The sequence below is a fragment of the Equus caballus genome, chromosome 22 (genome assembly GCF_041296265.1).
Source record: "Equus caballus isolate H_3958 breed thoroughbred chromosome 22, TB-T2T, whole genome shotgun sequence".
Classification (NCBI taxonomy): domain Eukaryota; kingdom Metazoa; phylum Chordata; class Mammalia; order Perissodactyla; family Equidae; genus Equus; species Equus caballus.
The window spans coordinates 7,862,890-7,883,109 of NC_091705.1; the positions used below are offsets into that span (position 1 = coordinate 7,862,890).

At 58.6% G+C, this 20,220-nt stretch overlaps 1 protein-coding gene across 4 annotated transcripts in view; it reads left to right on the forward strand.

The window, feature by feature from the left end:
• RRBP1 (ribosome binding protein 1) overlaps window positions 1-15,454 on the forward strand; it is a 61,816-nt gene extending 46,362 nt beyond the window's left edge. For 2 of the 4 annotated variants that reach the window (XM_023626081.2, XM_070247098.1), the window contains exons 9-24: window positions 1,260-1,438; window positions 1,606-1,640; window positions 4,495-4,585; window positions 5,390-5,482; window positions 7,510-7,602; window positions 7,683-7,766; window positions 7,905-7,994; window positions 8,743-8,835; window positions 9,253-9,324; window positions 9,925-10,020; window positions 10,563-10,646; window positions 12,389-12,496; window positions 13,310-13,393; window positions 13,647-13,745; window positions 14,265-14,408; window positions 14,885-15,454. In XM_023626081.2, the coding sequence (XP_023481849.2) occupies window positions 1,260-1,438; window positions 1,606-1,640; window positions 4,495-4,585; window positions 5,390-5,482; window positions 7,510-7,602; window positions 7,683-7,766; window positions 7,905-7,994; window positions 8,743-8,835; window positions 9,253-9,324; window positions 9,925-10,020; window positions 10,563-10,646; window positions 12,389-12,496; window positions 13,310-13,393; window positions 13,647-13,745; window positions 14,265-14,408; window positions 14,885-14,923 (1,484 nt within the window). In that variant the 3' untranslated portion in view covers window positions 14,924-15,454. The remainder of the gene's footprint in view (window positions 1-1,259; window positions 1,439-1,605; window positions 1,641-4,494; window positions 4,586-5,389; window positions 5,483-7,509; window positions 7,603-7,682; window positions 7,767-7,904; window positions 7,995-8,742; window positions 8,836-9,252; window positions 9,325-9,924; window positions 10,021-10,562; window positions 10,647-12,388; window positions 12,497-13,309; window positions 13,394-13,646; window positions 13,746-14,264; window positions 14,409-14,884) is intronic. The other 2 variants (XM_070247100.1, XM_070247099.1) reach the window with 1 other exon arrangement.
• Window positions 15,455-20,220: the final 4,766 nt, after the last annotated feature.

A 20,220-nucleotide genomic window follows, 5' to 3' on the forward strand; every position in this document is an offset into this window, starting at 1 on the left:
CATGGGCTGTGCACTGTCATGGGCACCTAGGGCTTGGCCAAGAGTGAAGCAGCCATGGCAGGGCTGTCTTCTAGCAGGGAAGACAGACATAGGTAGAGAGACACACATCGAGCGGGTCTCAGCCCTGCACTCTACAGGTTTCAAATAGCTTACGTGACCTAGAGCAGCGTCGGCCAGTTGTTTCTGTGAAGGGCCAGATAGTAAATGTTTTTGGCTCTGTGGCCAGACAGTATCTGGCACAGCTGCCCCACTCTGCTGCCAGAGCACAAAAGCAGCCCTAGCTCATATCTAAACAGACAGACTGGCTGTGTTCCAGTAAAGCTTTCTTCACAATGGTGGGCCAGGGGTGGCCCATGGGCTTAGTTTGTGGAGCCCTGCTCTAAATGGGCCAGGTGTGGCTGTAGATTGGGTGGTCAGGGAGGCTGCTCTGAGGCAGAGGGGATGTTTAGGCCAAGGACTGGATGACAAGAAGGGACCAGCCTCACAAAGACCAGGAAGGGGCAGAAATGGCCATCACAGGGCCCCTGAGAATGGGCATGGACTTGAACTTGGCCTGTACAAGATACAGATCCAAAAGGTCAGCGAGCATGACTGGAGCAAGGTGGGCAGGGCCCAGTGACCCTCCCTGTGAAGAGTTTGGGTGGTGTGTCGTGTGATGGGAGCCCTCGGAGCACTTGGGACAGAGAATGGCATGATCCTGTTTGCACTCTGGGTGCTCCGGCGCTGGGTGGAGGATGGACTGGAAGAGCAGGAGTGGCTCAGGGGACCAGGGATGAGGCTCTGCAGTTACTCAGTCCAAAGGCAGCAGGGCTGGGCCCAGGCGGCCCCAGAGGTGCTGCTGAGAGAAGGGTTTGGCAGACAGTGGATGTGGAGTCCACAGGCTGTGTAGAGGGGTGGGGGGTGGGGCAGCAGGAAAGCAGGGCAGCGTGACCCGGAGACCGGGGAGGTCGGGAGGGGTGTGTTCGAGTTCCCTGAGCAGAGCTCCGTTTGTAAGGGCAGGCAGCGGAGCCTGAGTTTGGGGATGAGACCAGGGCTGGGAGACTTGGCAGACTCCTAGACACGTGGGTGACATTTAGAGCCATGGGACTTGTCTGGGGTCACTCAGGGAAAAGGATACCCCAAGAAGACCCCATGCATTGGTCTCAGCCGATATGAGCCAGTCTCCTAGAGAACGAATTTTTAGAAACTGCAACTGAAATCCATTGTAGGTTTCTATCATTGTCCTGCCCCTCAGCCGCTCTTGCTCCCCTTTTCCTCAGAGCTGCACAGCAAATTGCAGTCATCAGAGGCGGAGGTGAAGAGCAAGTGCGAGGAGCTGAGCGGTCTCCACGGGCAGCTCAAGGAGGCCAGGGCAGAGAACTCGGAGCTCACAGAGAAAATCCGGTCCATTGAGGCCCTGCTGGAGGCAGGCCAGGCCCGGGATGGCCAGGACACCCAGGTCAGCTGGCACCTCCTCCCCGGGGGTTGATGGGAGGGGAGGGAGAACGCCATCGAGTCCTGACCTGCCAGGTAGAGAGGGCAGAGAGCAAGTGAGCCCCACCCTGACTAGTTGCCATACCAGCCAAATCTCATGGTGACCAAAGAGCTTTCTGTCTCTCGTTCCAGGCCAGTCAAGCGGAGGCCGACCAGCAGCTGGCCCGGTAAGCAGAGGCCGAGGGCTGCAGCCTCAGCACGGGGCAGCCCAGGACCCCTAGGCTGAGAACAGGCACACGGTTCCCCTGGGGAAGAGCCCCTTTCAGAGGTCCCGGCCTTTCCTCCATCCCTCCAGTGACTCTGAGGACAGGGGAGAGGCCTGGGCAGGAAGCAAGGCAACCTTGCAAATAGCTCCTGCCTGCTCTCAGGGAGGAAGACTGGTCTTTGTGGAGAGGGGCGGGTGCCTGCGACGGGGGTCGATGGGGAAGGACTAGCTGATCAGAGGTTCTGTCCATGTCTACAAGGTGAGGGATTGTAGGGACTGAGGTCATAAATGGAATAGGAGAAATGGTTACACACCCAGAATGGAGAACCTGGGAGGTCAGCAGGCCTTTCGCACACATTTGGGATATCAGTGCAGTTCAGAGCTGACCAAGTTGCAGGGTTGTCCTCAAGGTAACTTCACTGCTGGCAGACCTTGTTTTCCCTTGGTGACGCTGGCCCCAGCACCAGGCCGTGCTCAGGGACTGTTTGCTGTTGCTAAGGCCAGAGCCGCCCCCTGGGTGGGGCGGCTCAAGTCAGGGTGCTGGAGTCTTTGGGATTGTCACCTCTGGCATGTGCATCCCTAAGTAGATGCCCATGGGCTTGGGAGGTGGGTCCTGGCTGCCGTGTCTAGGGGTTCACAGGGCAACCACATGTGGGCGAGGCACGGAGGGTATCTTCCATCCCTAGGCAGATGGTCAGATGTGTGGGTCATCAGCTGACAAGGTTGCCTTGTTCTGGCTGCTGCTGTTGCTGTGTCACCCACCCTGTGCCTCCCTAGGCCGTGGCTCATGTCCCCTGGCCCTCAGGCTTTGTGGTTTGGGGGCTGGGGACAGAAGCCAGCTGCCCAGAGGGCCCAAAATGCCTTGTAGAAGACTCAGAACCACACCCTGTGTGTCTGCCTTTCCCCTTATGCTTTTTGCCAGAAAACATGGGCAAAGTTTGTTTCTCATGGTATTTGTTGGGGTAGAGAGGTTGTGTCTGGGTTTCTGCTCTTGTATTTTAAGATCAGATTCTTGGACCACACAGGAAATTACTAGGGTGCTTAAGTCACATTGCAAATAGTGTTGAATCTAGTTTTTTTGTATCATGCAGATGTGTTTGCCAGAAATTGCTTTTTTTATTTCCTTCTCAGACAGTTTATCTGAAAGTTGTGTCTAGGCCAGGCCATCTTGTTCTGGGGTAAAGATGGGTGATCCAGCCCCAGATGTTCTGGAACTCGGGCAGTCTCCGCCAAGCAGGGGATTGTCTGTGTGTCCTTGCCACAGGCCTGCTGACTCTTTGTCCTCAGGGCCTGTTCTTTTGGGGATGCTCTTGGGATGGTTTGCTGGAGGCAGGCTGTTGCGTAAGGCAGAGGGCTTGAGGGAAGAAATAGGAGGGGTCTCAGCGGAGCTTTGAGGGTGGGGTTAAGGTTTTGTGGGCCTGAAACCAACATCCAAGAAGTCAACAACTGTCTTCAGGGCCAGATGCAAGTTGTATTTAGAATAAAAATGTGAGGTGGCGCCATGGCGGAGTCTGTTCCCAGATAGGATCGGGGACAGCCAGCATGCTCGGCCCATGCTGAAATTGTTACGTTCAGTCCTAACATGCGTTACAATGGCGTTTTTCAAAAAGTTTCTGAACATGGCCCACGATAAAAAATGTAAATATATATGTCCCTGTCTAATTGGCAGTGGCCAGAGCCCCCTTCCCCAAGGCTGGTGGCAGCCCCGCTGGCGGGAGCATCCTCGAGTGGGGCTTCTTTTCTGCTTTCAGATCGGCTTTAGTTGGGCTGGTCACTTCTGGATTTTAGATTTCTCATGTCCCTGGGGCCTTCCCTGTCCTAAATCTTAATGCAGAAGATGACATATTCAAGTGTCCTTTTGAAGCCTGTTTCTCAGAACCTGCCCTGAACCAGTCAGGAGGGGGCTTAGCGACCTCCTTCCATCCCATCGTGCTCCTCGCGGCTGAAAGCCCACTGCCTTTGGGGGACTGGGGCCCTCGCTCCCAGCCAGGTCCATCTAGCAGCATCAACCTCTCATTTTCTAGATGATGAGGGTGGATGAAGGCTGCTGGGTCCTTGAATCTGGAGACAAGTGGGACAAGATGGGACCCACATTTCACCAACCTCATGGTGTCTGGGGTCACCTCGGGGCTGGTTCCTCAGACCTGGGTGCAGAACTGAGAGGGGAGCCTTTGGGTCTCAGCAGAGTTAGGTTTTGGATAGAGGACGGTCCCCCTGTACCGAGTGGGGAGCCAGTGGCCTTTTGTGAACTGCTGAAGGCAGTGGCACCGAGTTTTGAGGGTGCCACATGGGTCTGTAGCTCAGGCGGCTTCTTGAGCAGGCCCAGCCCATGTCTTTCACGGCCCCATGTGGCCACAGGGAAGGGCCAGCCGATGTGTTCTTTGCGGACGGCAGCACCAGGTTGAGCAGGTGCCACAGACCAGGCAGTAGGGCTCAGTTCACTGGAAGAAAAAGCCTCCCCAAAACCCGACTGTCTGGGGCCCATCCCTGCCCTGGCCACAGTGGCTGCCCTGACCTCTGCAGCCCCAGCGGCCAGTGTCATCAAGTGGGACTATAGTGGCCTCTGAAGTCTGTACCCCAGCCCCTGGGCCCTCGGGATGAGTGGGAGGAGGGGCTGGGGTGCCTGCTTCAGCTTCCCTGGAAGCTGGTGCCCTGCAAGGTGGTTGAAAGGAATGGGAAGGGACTGACCCCAGCCTCACAGGTGTCCTGGCTGGGAGGGCGCCTGGCAGAGGAAGGTGCCCCACCCACCCCAAGACAGGACCTGTGGGGGCTGCAGGTCCTTGGAGCCCGCCAGTGAGCCTGCTGTCTCCCTGCAGCCTCAAGGAGCTGGAGTCCCAGGTGTGGTGTCTGGAGAAGGAGGCCACTGAGCTCAAGGAGGCAGTCGAGCAACAGAAAACGAAGAACAACGTGAGTGTCGAGGGGCGTGCGTGTGAGGTGGTGGGCCTGCTGTGTCAAACCTGCCCCGAACTAGTCAGGAGGGCTTAACTACCTCTGTATGTCCCATCGTGCTACTCACGGCTAAAAGCCCACCTTCCTTTGGGGGACTGGGGGCTCCCTCCCTCAAGGTCCATCTAAAGCCTCAGGGCTGACTCCCATTGGGTCAGCTTGGGTCACGTGCTGGAGCATTGAGTCCCCCCCCACATGGGGACAGGATGTGCCACCTGGCCTGGGTCACGTGGTTCCCTCAGAGTGGGGGTGCTGGCATCAGGAGAAGGGGGTAGAGAAGCCCTTCTCCTCTGTGAGGGGTGTGGAAGAGCCTTGGCTACGTCACAATCACACATACACACACCCTCGCCTCCGCCAGCTGCTTGCCCGCCAACCCTCGCAGAGCCCAGGCTTGCTGGCCACCCCATCTGCTCTTCTCCAGGGAGCCCTCGCCTGTGCCTGGCTTGGCCAGAGCCGGCCAAGGGTCAGTGCCTGCTGTTCAGTGGTGGGAGCCTCTCCTCTCTGAGGAACCGGGCTGACTCTCTTCTCTCCTCCTTCAGCCTCCTCACGCCCCCACGCCGCGCCACCCCATAGCAGGCTGCGGCACCTGGCCTGGGTCAGTGCTGCCCAAGGGAGACCCGGTGGACACAGGCCAAGAGACAGGGCATTGTGTCCCTCTGCAAGCCCCCTTTGTGGTCTCTGCTGAGACCAACAGGCAGCTCGCTAGGGACGTGTCAGTGGCTGACCCCGCCTGGATGCTGAGATTTTCCATGTCTCCCCTCCCAGGACCTCCGAGAGAAGAACTGGAAGGCGATGGAGGCACTGGCCTCGGCTGAGAGAGGCTGCGAGGAGAAGCTGCGCTCCCTGACCCGGGCCAAGGTCAGAGTCGGTTAGCGGCATCTGTGTAGTTTGGCAGAGTGCGCACTGTGTGCAGAGATCCTCGGCCTGGGGGTGTCTGGGAACCCACACCAGGGACCTGTGGGGCCCCTGCATCCCCCTGCTTGCCCTCTCTCTCCCTCCCTCCCTTTCATGTGTCCTTAAGATGAAGGGGGAAAGTGTACCCTTGATTGCTTTTTCTCAGCTGGGTCCTTTGCCATCAGGGGACAGAGACTGAGAGGCCATGGGGCAGCGAGCCCACCTGGTCCCCTGCCTTTGAGTGAACCCTAGAAGGGCTGTTTCTGTGGACTTTCTTCCTGTCCTTTTCCTCCCCTGAGGTTTTGTCTGAATGATCCTGCTGCTTTCTCAGGCCCTCTGAAATTGCGGCCTGATGGGTTCTGTGACTAATCTCTACATTGAGTCAGAGAGGAAGGACGTCTTTAGCCCCGAGCACTGGGGCCTTGAAGTCTGTGTTGGTCCTGTGCCCCATGCCACCCAGGTGTGGCAGTGTGGGCGCCCTAGTGTCTGGGCCCCCACATCACGCCTGGAGCCCACCTGAGGCTCTGGCCCGGGACATGGCTGCAATAGCAGCAAGTGGCAGCCTTGCCCACCCTGTTTCCCCCCTCGTTTTCATCCCTGATGCCAGGCCACGGCCCCAGCCCTCCCCACCCAGCCTTGTTCATGCAGAAGGGACGTCTGTCCTGTTATCGGGAGCTTTGCCTTGATTTTCATGAGTGTGTCAGGAAACCTGGGGGTTGTATCAGATGAGGCCCCGAGATGATGCCGGAGGTGGAGGGCTGGCCTCGAGTCCTGCTGTGGCAGCTATGTTAGACTCCCCAGAGGTGACCCAGGAGCATGTCTGGCCTTCTTTGGCAAATGTAGAAGCTGTGACCAGAGATGTCACTTGACTTGCTCGCAGTCATGCAGCCAGATAAAGGTAGAAGCTGGCTTCCGGGTCCTCTGGCTCCTGCATCAGGTCCCACGACCAGGGAGCCTGAATGGTGGTTACAAGTCAGTGCTCCACAGCAGGCCATGGGCATTGTCTGTGGACCACTGGGCGAGCCAGGAAGGATCGCTTCTGAAACTTGAGTCCAGACCGTGTGGTGCTGTGGTCAGGCTGGGCATCCGATTGTCAGCCATCCTCCGTGTGCACGTTCCAGAATACCACTCAACAGCTCTAATCCAGTCAGAGTTCCTAATGCCATTGCCGGGCTCAGGCTGTGCCAAGGTCGTGGCAGGGCTGGCAGCAGATTCAACCTGCTGGGGACCAGTTATTAGATAAGATTCCCTTTTAGCCAGAAATCTGCGGCCACAGCCCAGGGTGTGGGGAGGGGCGTTACCTGTGCCTCGGGGGTCCTGCTGACCAGGCTTTGCTGTGTAGCTCCTTCAGTCCTTCCAGTCCCTTGTCATGCTTTTGAGTGGGAGCCTGAAGGAGGATGTTGGCAGCTCTGGCCTGGCGTGGCCGCAGCCTGTGTCAGGCTTTGGGAGAGACGTGACCCATGCCAGCCCTCATGCCCACTGAGCTGGTTTCTGCATCTGCCACGCGGGTGTGCTGCTCCTCCCTCCGTGTGTGGTGGCTGGGCCGCCACTCCCGGCGGGCAGGAGCTCCTAACGCTGGTGGCTGCTGGGAGACGCCTCTTCTCTGGCTCCCACAGCAACTTGAACGCCCACATATGCACACGCACACACGCATGTGGAGAGCTTGGAAGTTGAGGACTGACTGAGCGAGAATCCCTGCTGGGAGGTGTGGGAGGAACCTGCCCCTGCTATGTGGAGCCCCCAGCCCCCGTCGTTCAAGCTGAGTCTGTTTAAAGTTGACCCGGCTCCAGCTGGGATGGCCAGACCCTGGCTGCTGAGGTTCAACAGCCCGGCCCCTGCCCAGTCAGCCCCACGGAGCTGCTTGTCGTCTTTGATCCTTGTCCCTGGAGAGCTGAGGGCAAGCCTCCTGGGGTAGAGACCCAGGCATCTCTATGAACGCTCCCAGGGGGCTGCCCAAAACCTCCAGGCTGAAGGCCGCCCTCCCCCTGCAGGAGGAGTCAGAGAAGCAGCTCAGCCTGGCCGAGGCACAGACCAAGGAGGCCCTGCTGGCCCTGCTGCCCGCGCTTTCCGACTTAACACACCAGGTAGGCGGGGAGGCAGCTCCCGCAGGACCCTTTGCTCACAGGGAATGTCGCTGGGCCCAACTTGCACATTTTTGTTGCAGAATTACGCCGAGTGGTTGCAAGAAGTCAAAGAGAAAGGCCCTGAGCTGCTGAAGCAGCCGTCAGCTCACACGGAGCCCTCCTCGGTGAGCGTGGTGCCAGCATGCCCTCTTGCCGGGGCTGCCGCTGTCCCCGGGAAGGGAGGGTGCCCAGAGTTTCATCAGGCAGCTGGAAGGAACCTCTGTGTTTGACTAACTGGGCCCCGTTCTGCCATCTGCCCTCAGGACCTGGCCGCTAAGCTGAGGGAGGCCGAGGAGACCCAGAGCACGCTGCAGGCTGAGTGTGAGCAGTACCGCACCATCCTGGGGGAGACGGTAAGGCGCGAGGCAGGGCCTCTGGCCAGGCTCTTGGCAGGCGTCCAGCAGGGGGCTGCCAGGAGAGGGAGTTTTTCGGGGCCTGCAGGTGGTAGTGGGGAAAAGCCCCTGGCCCCTCGGAAAAGAGTCCTGGGTTCAAACACTGGCTCTGTGACCTTGGCAGATCACTGCCCCTCTCCAGGCCCCGTTTCTTTGGCTGGGTGGTAAAGGGATGGATGAGGCGCTCAGGTCTTCCTTGCTTCCAGGCTGAGGAGAGGGCTGAGTTGAAGGTTTGGGGCTGGCTCTTGGGATGGAGACACTTGGACATAACAAGGCACAGTCTGGGAAAGGCAGAGGGGGCGTGCAGCTGACGGCCGGCTTGAAGCCGCTGTCTCTGCGGCTCCAGAACCAGTGCTGCGTCCTGCCCTCCCACTTGGACCGACACTGTCCTGTGTTTCTCGTCCTGGGTTGCTGAGGTCCGTGTTGCTGGCAAACCCAACACAGAGAGTCCTACGGCCTCATTCGGGTCACAGACCTTGTTTTCCTGCGTGGTCCGCAGCCAGCTTTCACACACTGGCCAGAGGACCTGCCCCAGGCTGTGGCCCACCCTCTCCCTGTATGACACTGACTAGGGCGAAAGCAGAGCAGGGCCACGCTGGTGGCCAGGCAGCCATCACGGAGAAGCTGGGGGACAGGAGGAGGCAGTTGCGCGTTTATGTGGGGTGGGGCCTCTGCAGAGAGGGCCCGCCTCAGTGCCTCGTCCCCACAGGAGGGCATGCTCAAGGACCTGCAGAAGAGTGTGGAGGAGGAGGAGCAGGTGTGGAAGGCCAAAGTGAGCGCCACGGAGGAGGAGCTCCAGAAGGTACGGGTGGGCCCTCCAAGAGCCCCCAGGGTCCAGCCACACAAGCATCGCTAGGAATTCAGGCAGAACTTACTCGAGACAGACAGTGGAGCCAGAACTCCATGAGGTCCAGGGGGAAAGCTGACAGCATCATGCGGTCACTTGGGAGACAGGAGTCATGTTGGCTGGGTGCTGGTGACAGCATATGACCTGTGATTGCAGAATGACAGCTGACGCCTCAGTCTCAGGAGACCCCCCTACCCAGCCCACCCCCGGCAGAGGCTGCATCATGCTCAGTCAGGGCACCACTGGGCTTCCTGAGAGGAGGAGCCTGCGCTGCTCAGGGCCCAGGACCGTCTGTAAGGGGACATGGTGCTGTGTCCCCAGACACATCGCCCCAGGGGCTCATGTTTGACGGGCCTTCCCCTTGCTTTGTAGTCACGGGTCACAGTGAAACATCTCGAAGAGATTGTAGAGAAGCTAAAAGGAGAACTTGAAAGTTCAGATCAGGTATGTGTGGGGCTCTGCTCAGTGAGCTGCTTTCCTTATTACAGAGAAGGCTTACCAAAGAGGCCACTGGAGTTATTTTTCTCTCATGGGCCACATGCCTTAAGAGAGGCTGAGGGATCTCGTCAGGCCTGCCTTTCCTTAATGGGTGCTGTTTACAGCCTCAGAGGGGCCTGGGATGCTGTGGGCCTCTGCAGAATGCCTGGCCCTGGTAAACGGTGGCATCTGCAGTGGCCTGGATCATGGGAGGTGTGCGAGGTGACCCCACTCCTCTCTTCAGACACACAGTCAGCCTAGCCTTCGAGAAGGTACCCCTGCTATCCACCTAGCAAGTAGATCTAAAAGCTCTCCTCTCCCTGCCTGCTGAGGTCTGAGGACACCTCGGGACCCGGGAGTGCTGGGGTTTGGGTACTGTTTGCAGTAAGATGTTCTCTTGCCCTGGACTTGCTTCTGCTGGCCTTGGTTTGTCCGGTAGCGGACGGGCTGTGGAGGTGTCCTCCCACCCTCGTCCCAGGGCCAGCCAGACTTGTTGCCCCATCGCCCTATTCCCTGAGGTTAGTGCCCTCCTCTGGCCGACTTGAGGCCTCTGACGTGTGTGTGCAGGTGAGGGAACACACCTCGCACCTGGAGGCGGAGCTGGAGAAGCACATGGCAGCCGCCAGCGCTGAGTGCCAGAGCTACGCCAAGGAGGTGGCAGGGGTGAGTGTGTACCGCGGGCCGCCAGCCTGCCGGAGTTGCTGCCCCTCCGCAGCCAGAGCTCTCAGGCTTCCGCCCCAGGCCCTGGGCCGCCCGCCTGAGCGGTGTGTCCCGGGGCAGGTTTCCCAAAGACAGCCCCACCAACAGGGCAGGGGGAGCCAGGTCAGCCTTGCAGCGAGAGAATTCTCTGGCTTGGCAACACCGTTGCTGGGGGATGGATTTAATCTGATACTGTTTTCTGAGTGTTCGGGAGCAGAAAGCACAAACCTGGCATCCCCCACTTTGGTTTGATCGCCAACTCTCAGCCTCAGTTTTCAAGAGACAAGCTGTAAACATTTGCGAAGGCCCAAGACCGGGGGTGTGGTGATAGGGTCCTTCCTCCAAAGCTGCACGAAGCGATGGCAGCTGTGGGCGCCCGCGTGCCCGCCCGTCCTGTGACACCCTCCATGTGGGCTCCGTGGGGGCGTAGAGGGCTGTGTGACTCACAGGAGCTGGTTTTCTCTTCTCTCTCCTTCTCCCACCCCCTGGGCCTGTCTCTCTCCAAGTTGAGGCAGCTTTTACTAGAATCTCAGTCTCAGCTGGATGCAGCCAAGAGTGAAGCCCAGAAACAGAGCGATGAGCTCGCGCTGGTGAGTGAGCTTGGTGTGGGGCGGGGGCGAGTGCCACGGGTTGCGTGCGAGTGAGATCGACGTCCAGTCCCATCAAACGTGAGCAGCCTGGTGGGGGGTGTGCTCCGAGCCGGTGTTCGGGCCAGGCCTTGCTCAGCCTCCTTGCACGTTTGCCCAAAACCCGAGCTGGGCCTGTGGCTGCCGGGACCACCGCCCTCTCGCTCTGCTTCCCGCCTGCCCTGGCGCAGTGTGGCCCCTCGTCAAGGTGCTGGGGCCTCTGGGGTGTTTGACTCCCTCTAGTGTCCCCTGAGGCCCCTCCGGGCCTGGGCACCTGGCCGCCATGTGGCTCTCAGCACACGCCTCACCGTTTGTGGGACTCGATCTTTTCTCCCCTCAGCGGGGGCTTGGACCAGTCCAGTCAGACCCACAGGCCTGCGCCCTGCCCGACCATACCTGGGGCCCCGTTCACCGTGTGCGAAGCTCCCTGCCGTGCGGGTGGCCTCCGGGCCTGCCTGGTTTTCGGCCTTAGTGTGCTATCTGAGTCCTTGCTCCTTGGCAGGGTCAGCCCAGCCTTACAGAGGTGACACCATCAGTCCCAGTACCAGCTTCGGGGCCGAGGCTGCAAGCAGCAGCCTGAAAGGTCACAGACGTGCTCTGTTTGATCTGCACAGTCTTTTTTTAAATCTTGAATTCATTGTCAGCTTCTAGAAATTGGGAGACTTTGAGTACAGATGTACACATCTGGTTTTCTGTGAGGAGACCCGAGGTCTGGTCTGTGGGGCTCACATTCACACACAGCCGCACTCCCGACTCTGGGCACTGCCGCTGGTCATTCGGGCCTTATCCAGGATCGCGCAGTGGAGGGTGGGGACTGCCTGGCCGAGTCGTTGCCTGAGCCCGAGGGCCACTCACGGAGGCCGTTGCCTAAGCTGGGCTGGGGGACCGGCCGCGGGAGCGTGGCGCAGGCTGGAGGCCTGAGCGCCCCCAAGTTTCTCGTCCTTGCTGGACTGCACAGTTTGGCCTCCACCTTGGGGGGCTCTTGGGAGGGAGGGAAGCATGGGGGTCCCTCAGAGCAGCACCTCTTTGGTGGGGGCCAAGACCACCCGTGTTCCCTGGGGAGCTCAGGCCAAGGGTGCCCTCAGACTCCCTGACTGGAAGCTTTCCCCCAGCTTCGTAGGACACTGCTGCCCCCAGATCTGAGGCTCAGGGGCTGGGGAACTGGGGGAGACCGGTTGTGTCATTCGCCCCCAGCAATGGAGCTCACAGGTGGGCATACCTTATTAGGCCGGAGTGGCATCACATAATCTATTTTAGACCCCGACAAGGGCTCTGAACAGTGAGTGTGTCATGGAGGAGGAATCGGGGCAGGGCACAATGTCTGCGGGGAGCCCGTTGGTGCCTGGCACTTCCTTTGGGATCCCGCAACTCTGTGCGCTTCATCCATCGGGTTCCCGGCTCCCGGGAGGGCTCTGCCGGCTGGCCTTGGGGCAGCACGTGGGTCTCCGTGTGGGGCCAGCCTGGGCCCCTCGTTGGCCCTGAGGCCTTGGTTTGGCTCAGGGGAGGGGTGGTGGCACCGGCCCCCTTGTCCTAGTGAACCTGCATGGGGACTCTGACACAAGTCATGGCTACCAAACCAGGTGCCCCTTGGGGACTGTGGCTGCCGAGAGCCTCTGTGGCCCCCCCCCGAGGATCTGTGTATGCACGCAGGCGCGGCGAGTGTGCGCCTGGCGGGGTACTTGCACGAACCCCCCTCCCTGTTTCAGGTCAGGCAGCAGTTGAGTGAGATGAAGAGCCACGTAGAGGATGGTGACGTGGCTGGGTCCCGGGCTGCCCCCTCAGAGGCCCCCCCAGCAGAGCAGGACCCCGTCGAGGTTAGGGCGGTGAGCCGGGCCCCAGATGTCTGTCACTAACCTCCCTGTGGGTCCCCTCCATCCCATCGGAGCGCCAGGATGGCGGGACTGTTCTGGATGAAGACCAGCTCCTTGTGGCCTCCACTGCCCTCCTTCCCCCCTGGCTCTCCCCAGGCGGCAGTCACCCAGGTTCTGAGGAAGCTGCAGGGCATAGGAAAGGACAGGGAAGGCAAGGCAGCCAGGCAGGGAGGTATCAGGGGCTTGATCCTAACAGCGTGTGTGAGAGGGGCTGGGAGAGGGATGCGGGGCAGCCGGGCCTGCAGTTAGGGGTCCGACCTTCCACTGTGGCCCTTGCTGGGATACCACTAGCAGGCCGCGCCTGCTCTGCTCTCTAGGTGTGTGACCCAGTAACTGCCACTGAGAGCCCTTGCCAGGAGGCAGGAGTGTGTCACCAGAGGAGCAGTGGTGGGGCTGCTGGGTGGGGATGCTGCTATGGGGCGGGGGGGGCTTGCACGGTGGCTCTGAGGCCCCCTTGTCCTGTGGGTCTCACTGATGGTGCCAGAGGTTAGCAGAGATCGCGTCAGCATCTCTTTTCAGCCACCAGCTTCTGTGCTGGAGGCTGAGACACTGTCTCCCAGGGGGCCTCTGGAAACCACTCAGTCAGCTGGCCAGTGACAGAAGCCACCCCAGCTAGCCAGAGGCAGGGAAGGGCCAGGGGAGCACCAGAAGCAGCTAGAAGGTGGAGCCCCCAGGTCTCAGCATGCCCGGGAGCCCGGGCTCCCAGGAGGGTCCTCCACCAGGTTCCCAAAGTGTGTTTGCGGTGTCACCCCACAGCTGAAAACGCAGTTGGAGTGGACAGAAGCCAGCCTGGAGGACGAACAGACACGGAGGCAGAAGCTTACAGCCGAGTTCCAGGAGGTCAGGCCCTGCCCGTGGAGGCTTCCGTGCCTCAGGGGTGGTGGGGGGTGTGGCCAGGCCGGTGGGCGCTGGTCTACAGGCCACCTCAGGACCCGTGGGCTGCCCAGCCTCATACCTCCCAAGGGCGTGCGGCTGCTCAGTGGGTCACCTGCCTCCTGTGCACGGGCTTGAACTGTCGTCCTGGGTACCCTCCCGTCCCCAAGTGGGCTTGCCAGGTTCGTGCCCCCTGATCCCGCTGCCTCTCTCTGCCAAGGCTCAGAGCTCAGCGTGCCGGCTGCAGGAGGAGTTGGAGAAGCTCCGCAGCACCGGCCCCCTCGGGGCTTCAGCAGCAGAGGAGGCCACAGAGCTGAAGGTAGGGGGGGCCTGCTCCAGGGCTAGGAAGGGAGAGCCCACCCCACTGGTCGGCAGCACTGTGGTGGGAGCAGCAGACAAGTCATCCAGAGGCCCGTCGAGCAGGGCCAACCTGATTTGATTGGGGGAGGTCCCTAGACCTCCAGTGTCACATATGGCAGCCACTAGTCAGTGTAGCTCTTTAAATTTAAATAAACTTTGAAGTTCAGTTCCCTGGTCACCCCAGCCACTGTGTGTGCTCAGCAGCCACCACGTGTGTCCAGTGGCTGCTGTGTTGAACAGGGTGCGTGAGAACGTTCCCACTGTCACAGGAAGCTCTGCGGGCAGCGCTGGTAGACAGGACACAGCCCGAACGGTAATGCAGGCTTCAGCTCCCACCGTCACTGCCCTTTTCTGGGTAACTGGGAGATTCCCTCAGGGGCTCCCAGTGTCCAGGGCATCGGGCCCCATGGGCATAGTCAGGTGGCCTTCCTGCTGCCTGTCCTGTGAACGCTGATCCCTTCAATCCTCTGACCCACAGGAGAGACTAGAAAAAGAGAAGAAGTTGACAAGTGACCTGGGACGTGCTGCCACCAAACTACAGGAGCTTTTAAAGACGACCCAGGAGCAACTAGCGAAGGAGAAAGACACAGTGAAGAAATTGCAGGAACAGCTGGACAAAACAGTGAGTGTCTGGCTATGGCAGGGCCACTGGCCTTTGCTCGGCCCCACTGGAGGTGGGTGCTGCCCCAAGCAGGGCGCGCTGGGAGCCAGGGCTCCTGGGGGTGGGAGGTGGTGGGGACAGAGACTTCTGAAAGCAGGCACCAGGATGTGCGGCCTGCCAGGCCCAGCACCCTCCCTCCTGCGGCTGCCCTCGGTGGAAGTATCCCCCGACCCCCACTGCCAGCCAGGTCCTCCCTCTGCATCCTGCGGGTCCAGGGCCCTTGCCCTCCTCTGCATCCTGCCTGAGGGGTCTCCTCCAGCCCCAGGAGTCAGCTCTGGGTCCCCGGACGTGCTGGGCTGGGTGTTCTCTGAAGGGATTGGAGTGGTGTGGCGGTGTTAATCCAGGGGTGCTGGAGGGCCCTGGGAGTTTGGGGGTAAGTGCCCCCCTTGGCTCCTTGGCCCCAGTCCTTTCCTCCCCCCGCACTCCTTTGTTCACAGGAGGACAGTAGCAGCTCAAAGGAGGGCACCTCTGTCTGAGTCTCCTCTGCGGAAAAGAAGTTACTGTTCAACTTACCAAAATGCCTTACACATTCCTTACAAATAAATAAACCAACCAACACAGCATCATCCAGGCCCATCTTCTGGTAGCTCTGAGAAGCCATTAGAGATGAGTCTCTTAGAGCCACAGAAATAGATCTTCAGACCCCCAGTTTGTAAAAGAACCTTTGTCACATTTGATAAACACTATTCCCCAGGACCAGCCCTGGACCACCGCCGAGCAGACGCCAAAGCCCTTATCAGCTCCGTGACAGACCCCGGGCTGTGTGCCGGGGAGGCCGGGACCTCTGGGTATCCATTCATATGTCAATCAGTGCAATTGTGGCATCTTCCAGGGGGCGGGGTCAGGAGGTGGGCAGACCCGGGGCTGAGTCTCAGGCTGTGGAGCAGACCGGCGGGTCACGGCCCAGCCAGACAGCAGCCCCTCAGCCCTGGAAGAAGTTGCCAGTGAGAACTGTTGTGTGGCCTCCTGGATGTTAATGCCATTAAAACCAACATTGTCGCCCGGCACTGCGGTCTCATCTGGTCTTCTGCTGGGGTGCCCCACCTGGCTGCTGGGCCCAGGATGAGGAACGAAGAGGGGCTGGCTCCCTGGGAGAGAACAAGTGTGGTTCTTGGTTTCTTTGAAGTCAGGGGATCAGCAGCTCCGTCCTGCTTCCCCCCATGCTTTTCCCATGGTGCCAGCTGGGCCCCAGTGCCCACTGGACAGGGTGAGGGAGCAGGGCCCGTGACCCCTGGTGGCCAGATGCACTGGCCACAGTCCCCACCCTCGAGGATCTGAGCAGAGCTGTGGGTAGTGAGCTGTTGTGTGAAGTGAGCTCCGTGAACAAACAAGGGGGTGTCTGTTCTTCTGGCTGGGGCTTAGACAAACATCCACCGCTCAGGAGTGGTGGGCCAGGGCCCCGGCAGCTCATTGCCTGCACCATGGAAGCAGGGTTTCACTGGTGGGAGCCAGCTCAGTCTTCCCCTGATCCTGAGACCTACCGTGTCGTTGGTGACCCAAGGCCACAGTCCAGGAGAATCTTGGGCCAAGAGGTGTATCAGGGGCATTGTAAGCCATAGGAACTTGGAGCTTAAGCAAAAAATGGATTTAGAGGCTGAGTCACTGACAGCAGGTCCAGCCAGCTGATGCTCCCGGGGAAAGGCAGCCTGGAAGCCCTGCATCTCATGCACCCTTTCACATGGTGGGTCTGACTCCTCTTTGGGGTAGTTGTCATGGGAAAGACCTTGGGAAGTTTCATGGGGCACGTGTGTCCTCTAGCCTCCTTCACTCCCCACACACTTGCACCTGCCACGGGCCACACAGTGCTGCCCTCAGTGTGCACGACCCAGAACTGGTCCCGACTTTCAGGGAGTGCCTGGTCTTTGGGCCACCTAACCATGCCATGTGGCACTTGGGTGTTGCCACTCTATTGGGATCAGGGTGCTGGGAATTCTGAGAATGCTCCCCCTAGATGTGAGCTTAAGCTGGAGTTCAAGCAGGGGAGGGGAGGAAGGGTCAAGGCTGAGGGGACGGCAGGTGCAGAGGTGTGGAGGGGACTGGAAGGGAGGGCGAGAAGACATTGTGGAGCCAGGTTACAAAGGACAAGGGGTCTGGACGGGTGAGACAGGAGCCACTGAGGTTTTAAGTAAGGGGAGAGTACTGTACCTGTTCTGGAACTTCGGAGGAGCTAAACTGGAGAGGGAGCCATGGAATCTGGGAGATGGACGCCATGGTTTCCGGCCGCGAGACTGAGGAGGAAGTAACCAGCAACAGCTGACGCCTACCATGTGCCCAGTCCTATGCTTGGTTCTCACGGGCAGTCTTTCTGTCCCTGTGGGAGGCCAACCACCCCTACAGTTTGCAAAGAATCCCCAGGGAAGTGAAGGTAGCACAGCTGGTAAAAGGGCAGGTTTCAATCCTGCCTCTAACACTTGCCAGTGCTGCAGGCAGCCTGGGGGGGTCAGCTGGAGGGAGTTTCGTTTTGGAGTGTACGGACCCCATAAACAGTGGGCCCTGAGCCCCGCAAACCTGCGGCCCATCACCGTGCACCTCCTGCGTACCCTGTGCAGTGGGAGCAGGGGTTCAATGCTGGAGGACTGGTGCTGTGCTGGGGGGTCACAACTCATCCTCCCACACACAGTGGCTTTATACGCGGTCAGTGGTTTGGGGCCCTGGTGAGTTTCCTGGTGGGAAACGGAGGCCAGACCTGCCCTGTACTAGGCCTCCTGCATCTGAATCCCCATGTTGGCCTGGGAGCCTGCGCTTCCAATAAGCGCCCCTCGCTCTGCCACACTGCAGAACTGTGAACCCCTGTGCTGGGCAGACGGCCCTCAGAAGGCCCAGGAGTGGCACCCAGATGGGAAGCAGAAGGCCCTGGGGGTGCCAAGCCGCTGCCTTGGGGCCCTACAGGGCCATGACTGCTCCCTGGGTTCTAGCCATGACCCTGCTCCCTCCCAAGACCACCTGGTGGGGCCCACTGTTTCCCTGTGGGGAGGAGGTAAGACAAAGGCAGGTACAGTGCAGGGTCTAGGGCCCCATGGGGATGACCTGGGGCTCCAGAAAATGCCACCTTGGAGATGTGAGCCCCGCAGCTCAAGTCCTAAGGGCCCATAATCAGTCCTCCTCCCCAGGGTCCCAGCAAGGCCTGAGCAGCTGAGGCCCAGCCAGACCTCCCGGGCCAGCAGAGGGAGCCCAAGTTTGCCAGGCAGCCTGCTGGGCCTTACGTCCGCCTGGCCTTGTCACCATGCCTGCTCCTGGGCAGGGTTCCATCACCAGGCTTGGGAAGAGCCCTTCAGCAAGACACCGGAGGCAGCAGCCCTCGACAGATTGTAGCACAAGAGGCTGACAGGATCCCTGGTATTCCGTGTTCCTCCACGTGGTACAGACACCCCCCGGGCCCCAGGCTCACTGGCCTGGCCGTTCCCACCCCCATGCTGCAGATGTCGCAGCACCCCTGCAGCACTAGAGGACTGGCTTTTGTGGTCACTTGGAAGGAGGTTCACTGTGGAGGCAGGAATCACCCAAGCTGGGCGAGAGCACTTACTAGAAGGCACTGGCTGGCCTGCCAACAGGAAGCACTGCTCCCCTAGGCCTGGCTTCAGAGGCCACAGCCTGGGCTTGGCCACCAAGAGCAGCGAGGGAGAGTTCTGAGAACACCTAGTCTAAACCCCTCCCCTTTAGAGACTCCTGGAATTGACCTGACGCTCCAGGGTCACATGGCCCCTAGACTGTATGTACCTCCAGGCCTTCCTCTGGGTCTCTCTGCTGTGTAATATTTAATAAAATGCACAAGCACCAGGATGCCTGGCCTGTAGGCAGCAAAAAAACATGATTTTTAGACACTTCTAGAATGCCTTCTCTCTGAGCTTCCTTCACGTTTGGGTCTCACAGGACTCAAAGACCAAAAGAACTGTATTGTTTTCCTCCCCTCCTGCCCCAGCTCGAGTCTCATCCCTGGCACTGAACAAGATCCAACCCTTAGAATTCCAGACGTTAGAAATGAACTCGGGGGCCAGCCCGGGGCTCAGTGGTTAAGTTCGCATGGTCTACTTCAGTGGCCCGGGGTTTCGCAGGTTCCGATGCTGGGTGCGGACATGGCAACACTCATCAGGCCATGCTGATGTGGCGTCCCACATGCCACAACCAGAGGCACTCACAACTAGAACATACAACTATGTACTGGGGGGCTTTGGGGAGGAAGAGGAAAAAACAAAAGGATTGGCAACAGATGTTAGCTCAGGTGTCCATCATTAAAAAAAAAAAAAAAGAAACGAAGTCTCCAGTGGTGCCATGGGAATAGCTCACAACCAACCAGAAAACAAGAGACCCAAGTTGTGGTCCCAGTTCTGCTGCCTATGAGCTATGTTACCTGAGGCAAGTTACTTGACCTCTCTGGGCTGGCTACTGAGGGTGCTGGCTACAGGCTCTGTAAGTCTCCTCCCCACTGCCCTTCTGGAACCAGGCAGAGCCCAAGGAGAGCCATGGCCCTCCAAGCACTGCTCCAAGTACACAGCTCCTTCCACCAAAAACCCTGACTCCTGGAGCTTCGCCTTCTCCCTGCCATAATGCAATTAATGACCCTGGAGACTACTACAATATTTCAGAAATGCCCCTAATCATAAGGAAGTGATGCGTCCTTGGGTATATCCAGTCTCCGACAGTCCGAAGGGCAATGAACCCGTCACGAAGCAGAAGCTGCACTTCCTCTGTGTGGACCAGCCAGCACTCTGGGCAGTTCTGCAAAAAGAAAACCACTCGACTAAGCCTAATTCTATTATTCACATCACAGTGTTCACTGTTTTCTCAGAGATTAACATTCTTTGAAATAAACTTCACAGTCAAGCTCTGAATGCCTGTTAGCAGTGGCTTTATTTGCTTCTTTCTCAAGGCAGGAGTACTCACTAGAGGAACCCTCCATCAGCTTTCCACACGCTTTCTGCGCTGTGTTAACACCTGGAGATGTGTCAGTGTGCTGGAAGCAGAGTAGCCCTGCAGTTTTCTTCCTCACCGATGTCAGCTGAGATCTCAAATTCTAATTCTGCATCAGAATTTCCCAGAGTGCTTGTAAGCAGATTCTTGGGCCCCAACCTCAGGAATCCAATAAGACTCTCTCTCAAAAGCTCCCCTGGGTAGAGACAGAAGTAACTATGAGCATCTCCCTGACTTCTGGAGTAAGAGTGGAGTGTGATGAGGTGTTTACACTCTATCACATCCCTGCACACGGTGAAATCCTTCCCCTGCAGGCATCTCCACCCACACACACGTGCATGCACACACACCTTCATGGAGTGGTGGTTATCTAAGTAATGCCACAGGTCACAAGCTGAAATCACGGAAATGACTTTCTCCTAAAACTCCTTGACCAAATACCTGGCTCTGTTGAGAGGGCTGATTCTTGAGAGGGCACTCTTGGGCCACTCTCAGGAGGCCTGTTAATGCACCATGGCTATGAAAAGCACCGCTTGACAGTAGAGGAAACAAGAAATTCAAGATGAAAGAATGACAAGCAGCTTATCAGTAAACCAGTAGCCAGCACTATTTTCTAGACAATTTTGAGATGAGTATTTTGATTAAAGCATAACTTTTTGCCTCCCAAATAAATCAGAGAGGAGATAAAAGCCTGGCATTTAGATAAACACTTAGAATAAGATTCCCAACTTTTACATTCAATCAAGAGGAAGGAGCTGTGACCCTAACTTTAATTGTCCAAAATACCCAAACTTCCATGACTTACCCCCTTATGGAAGGCAAAATCCTTTATCCCTAATTCACACGTGAATAATTACACGAGAGA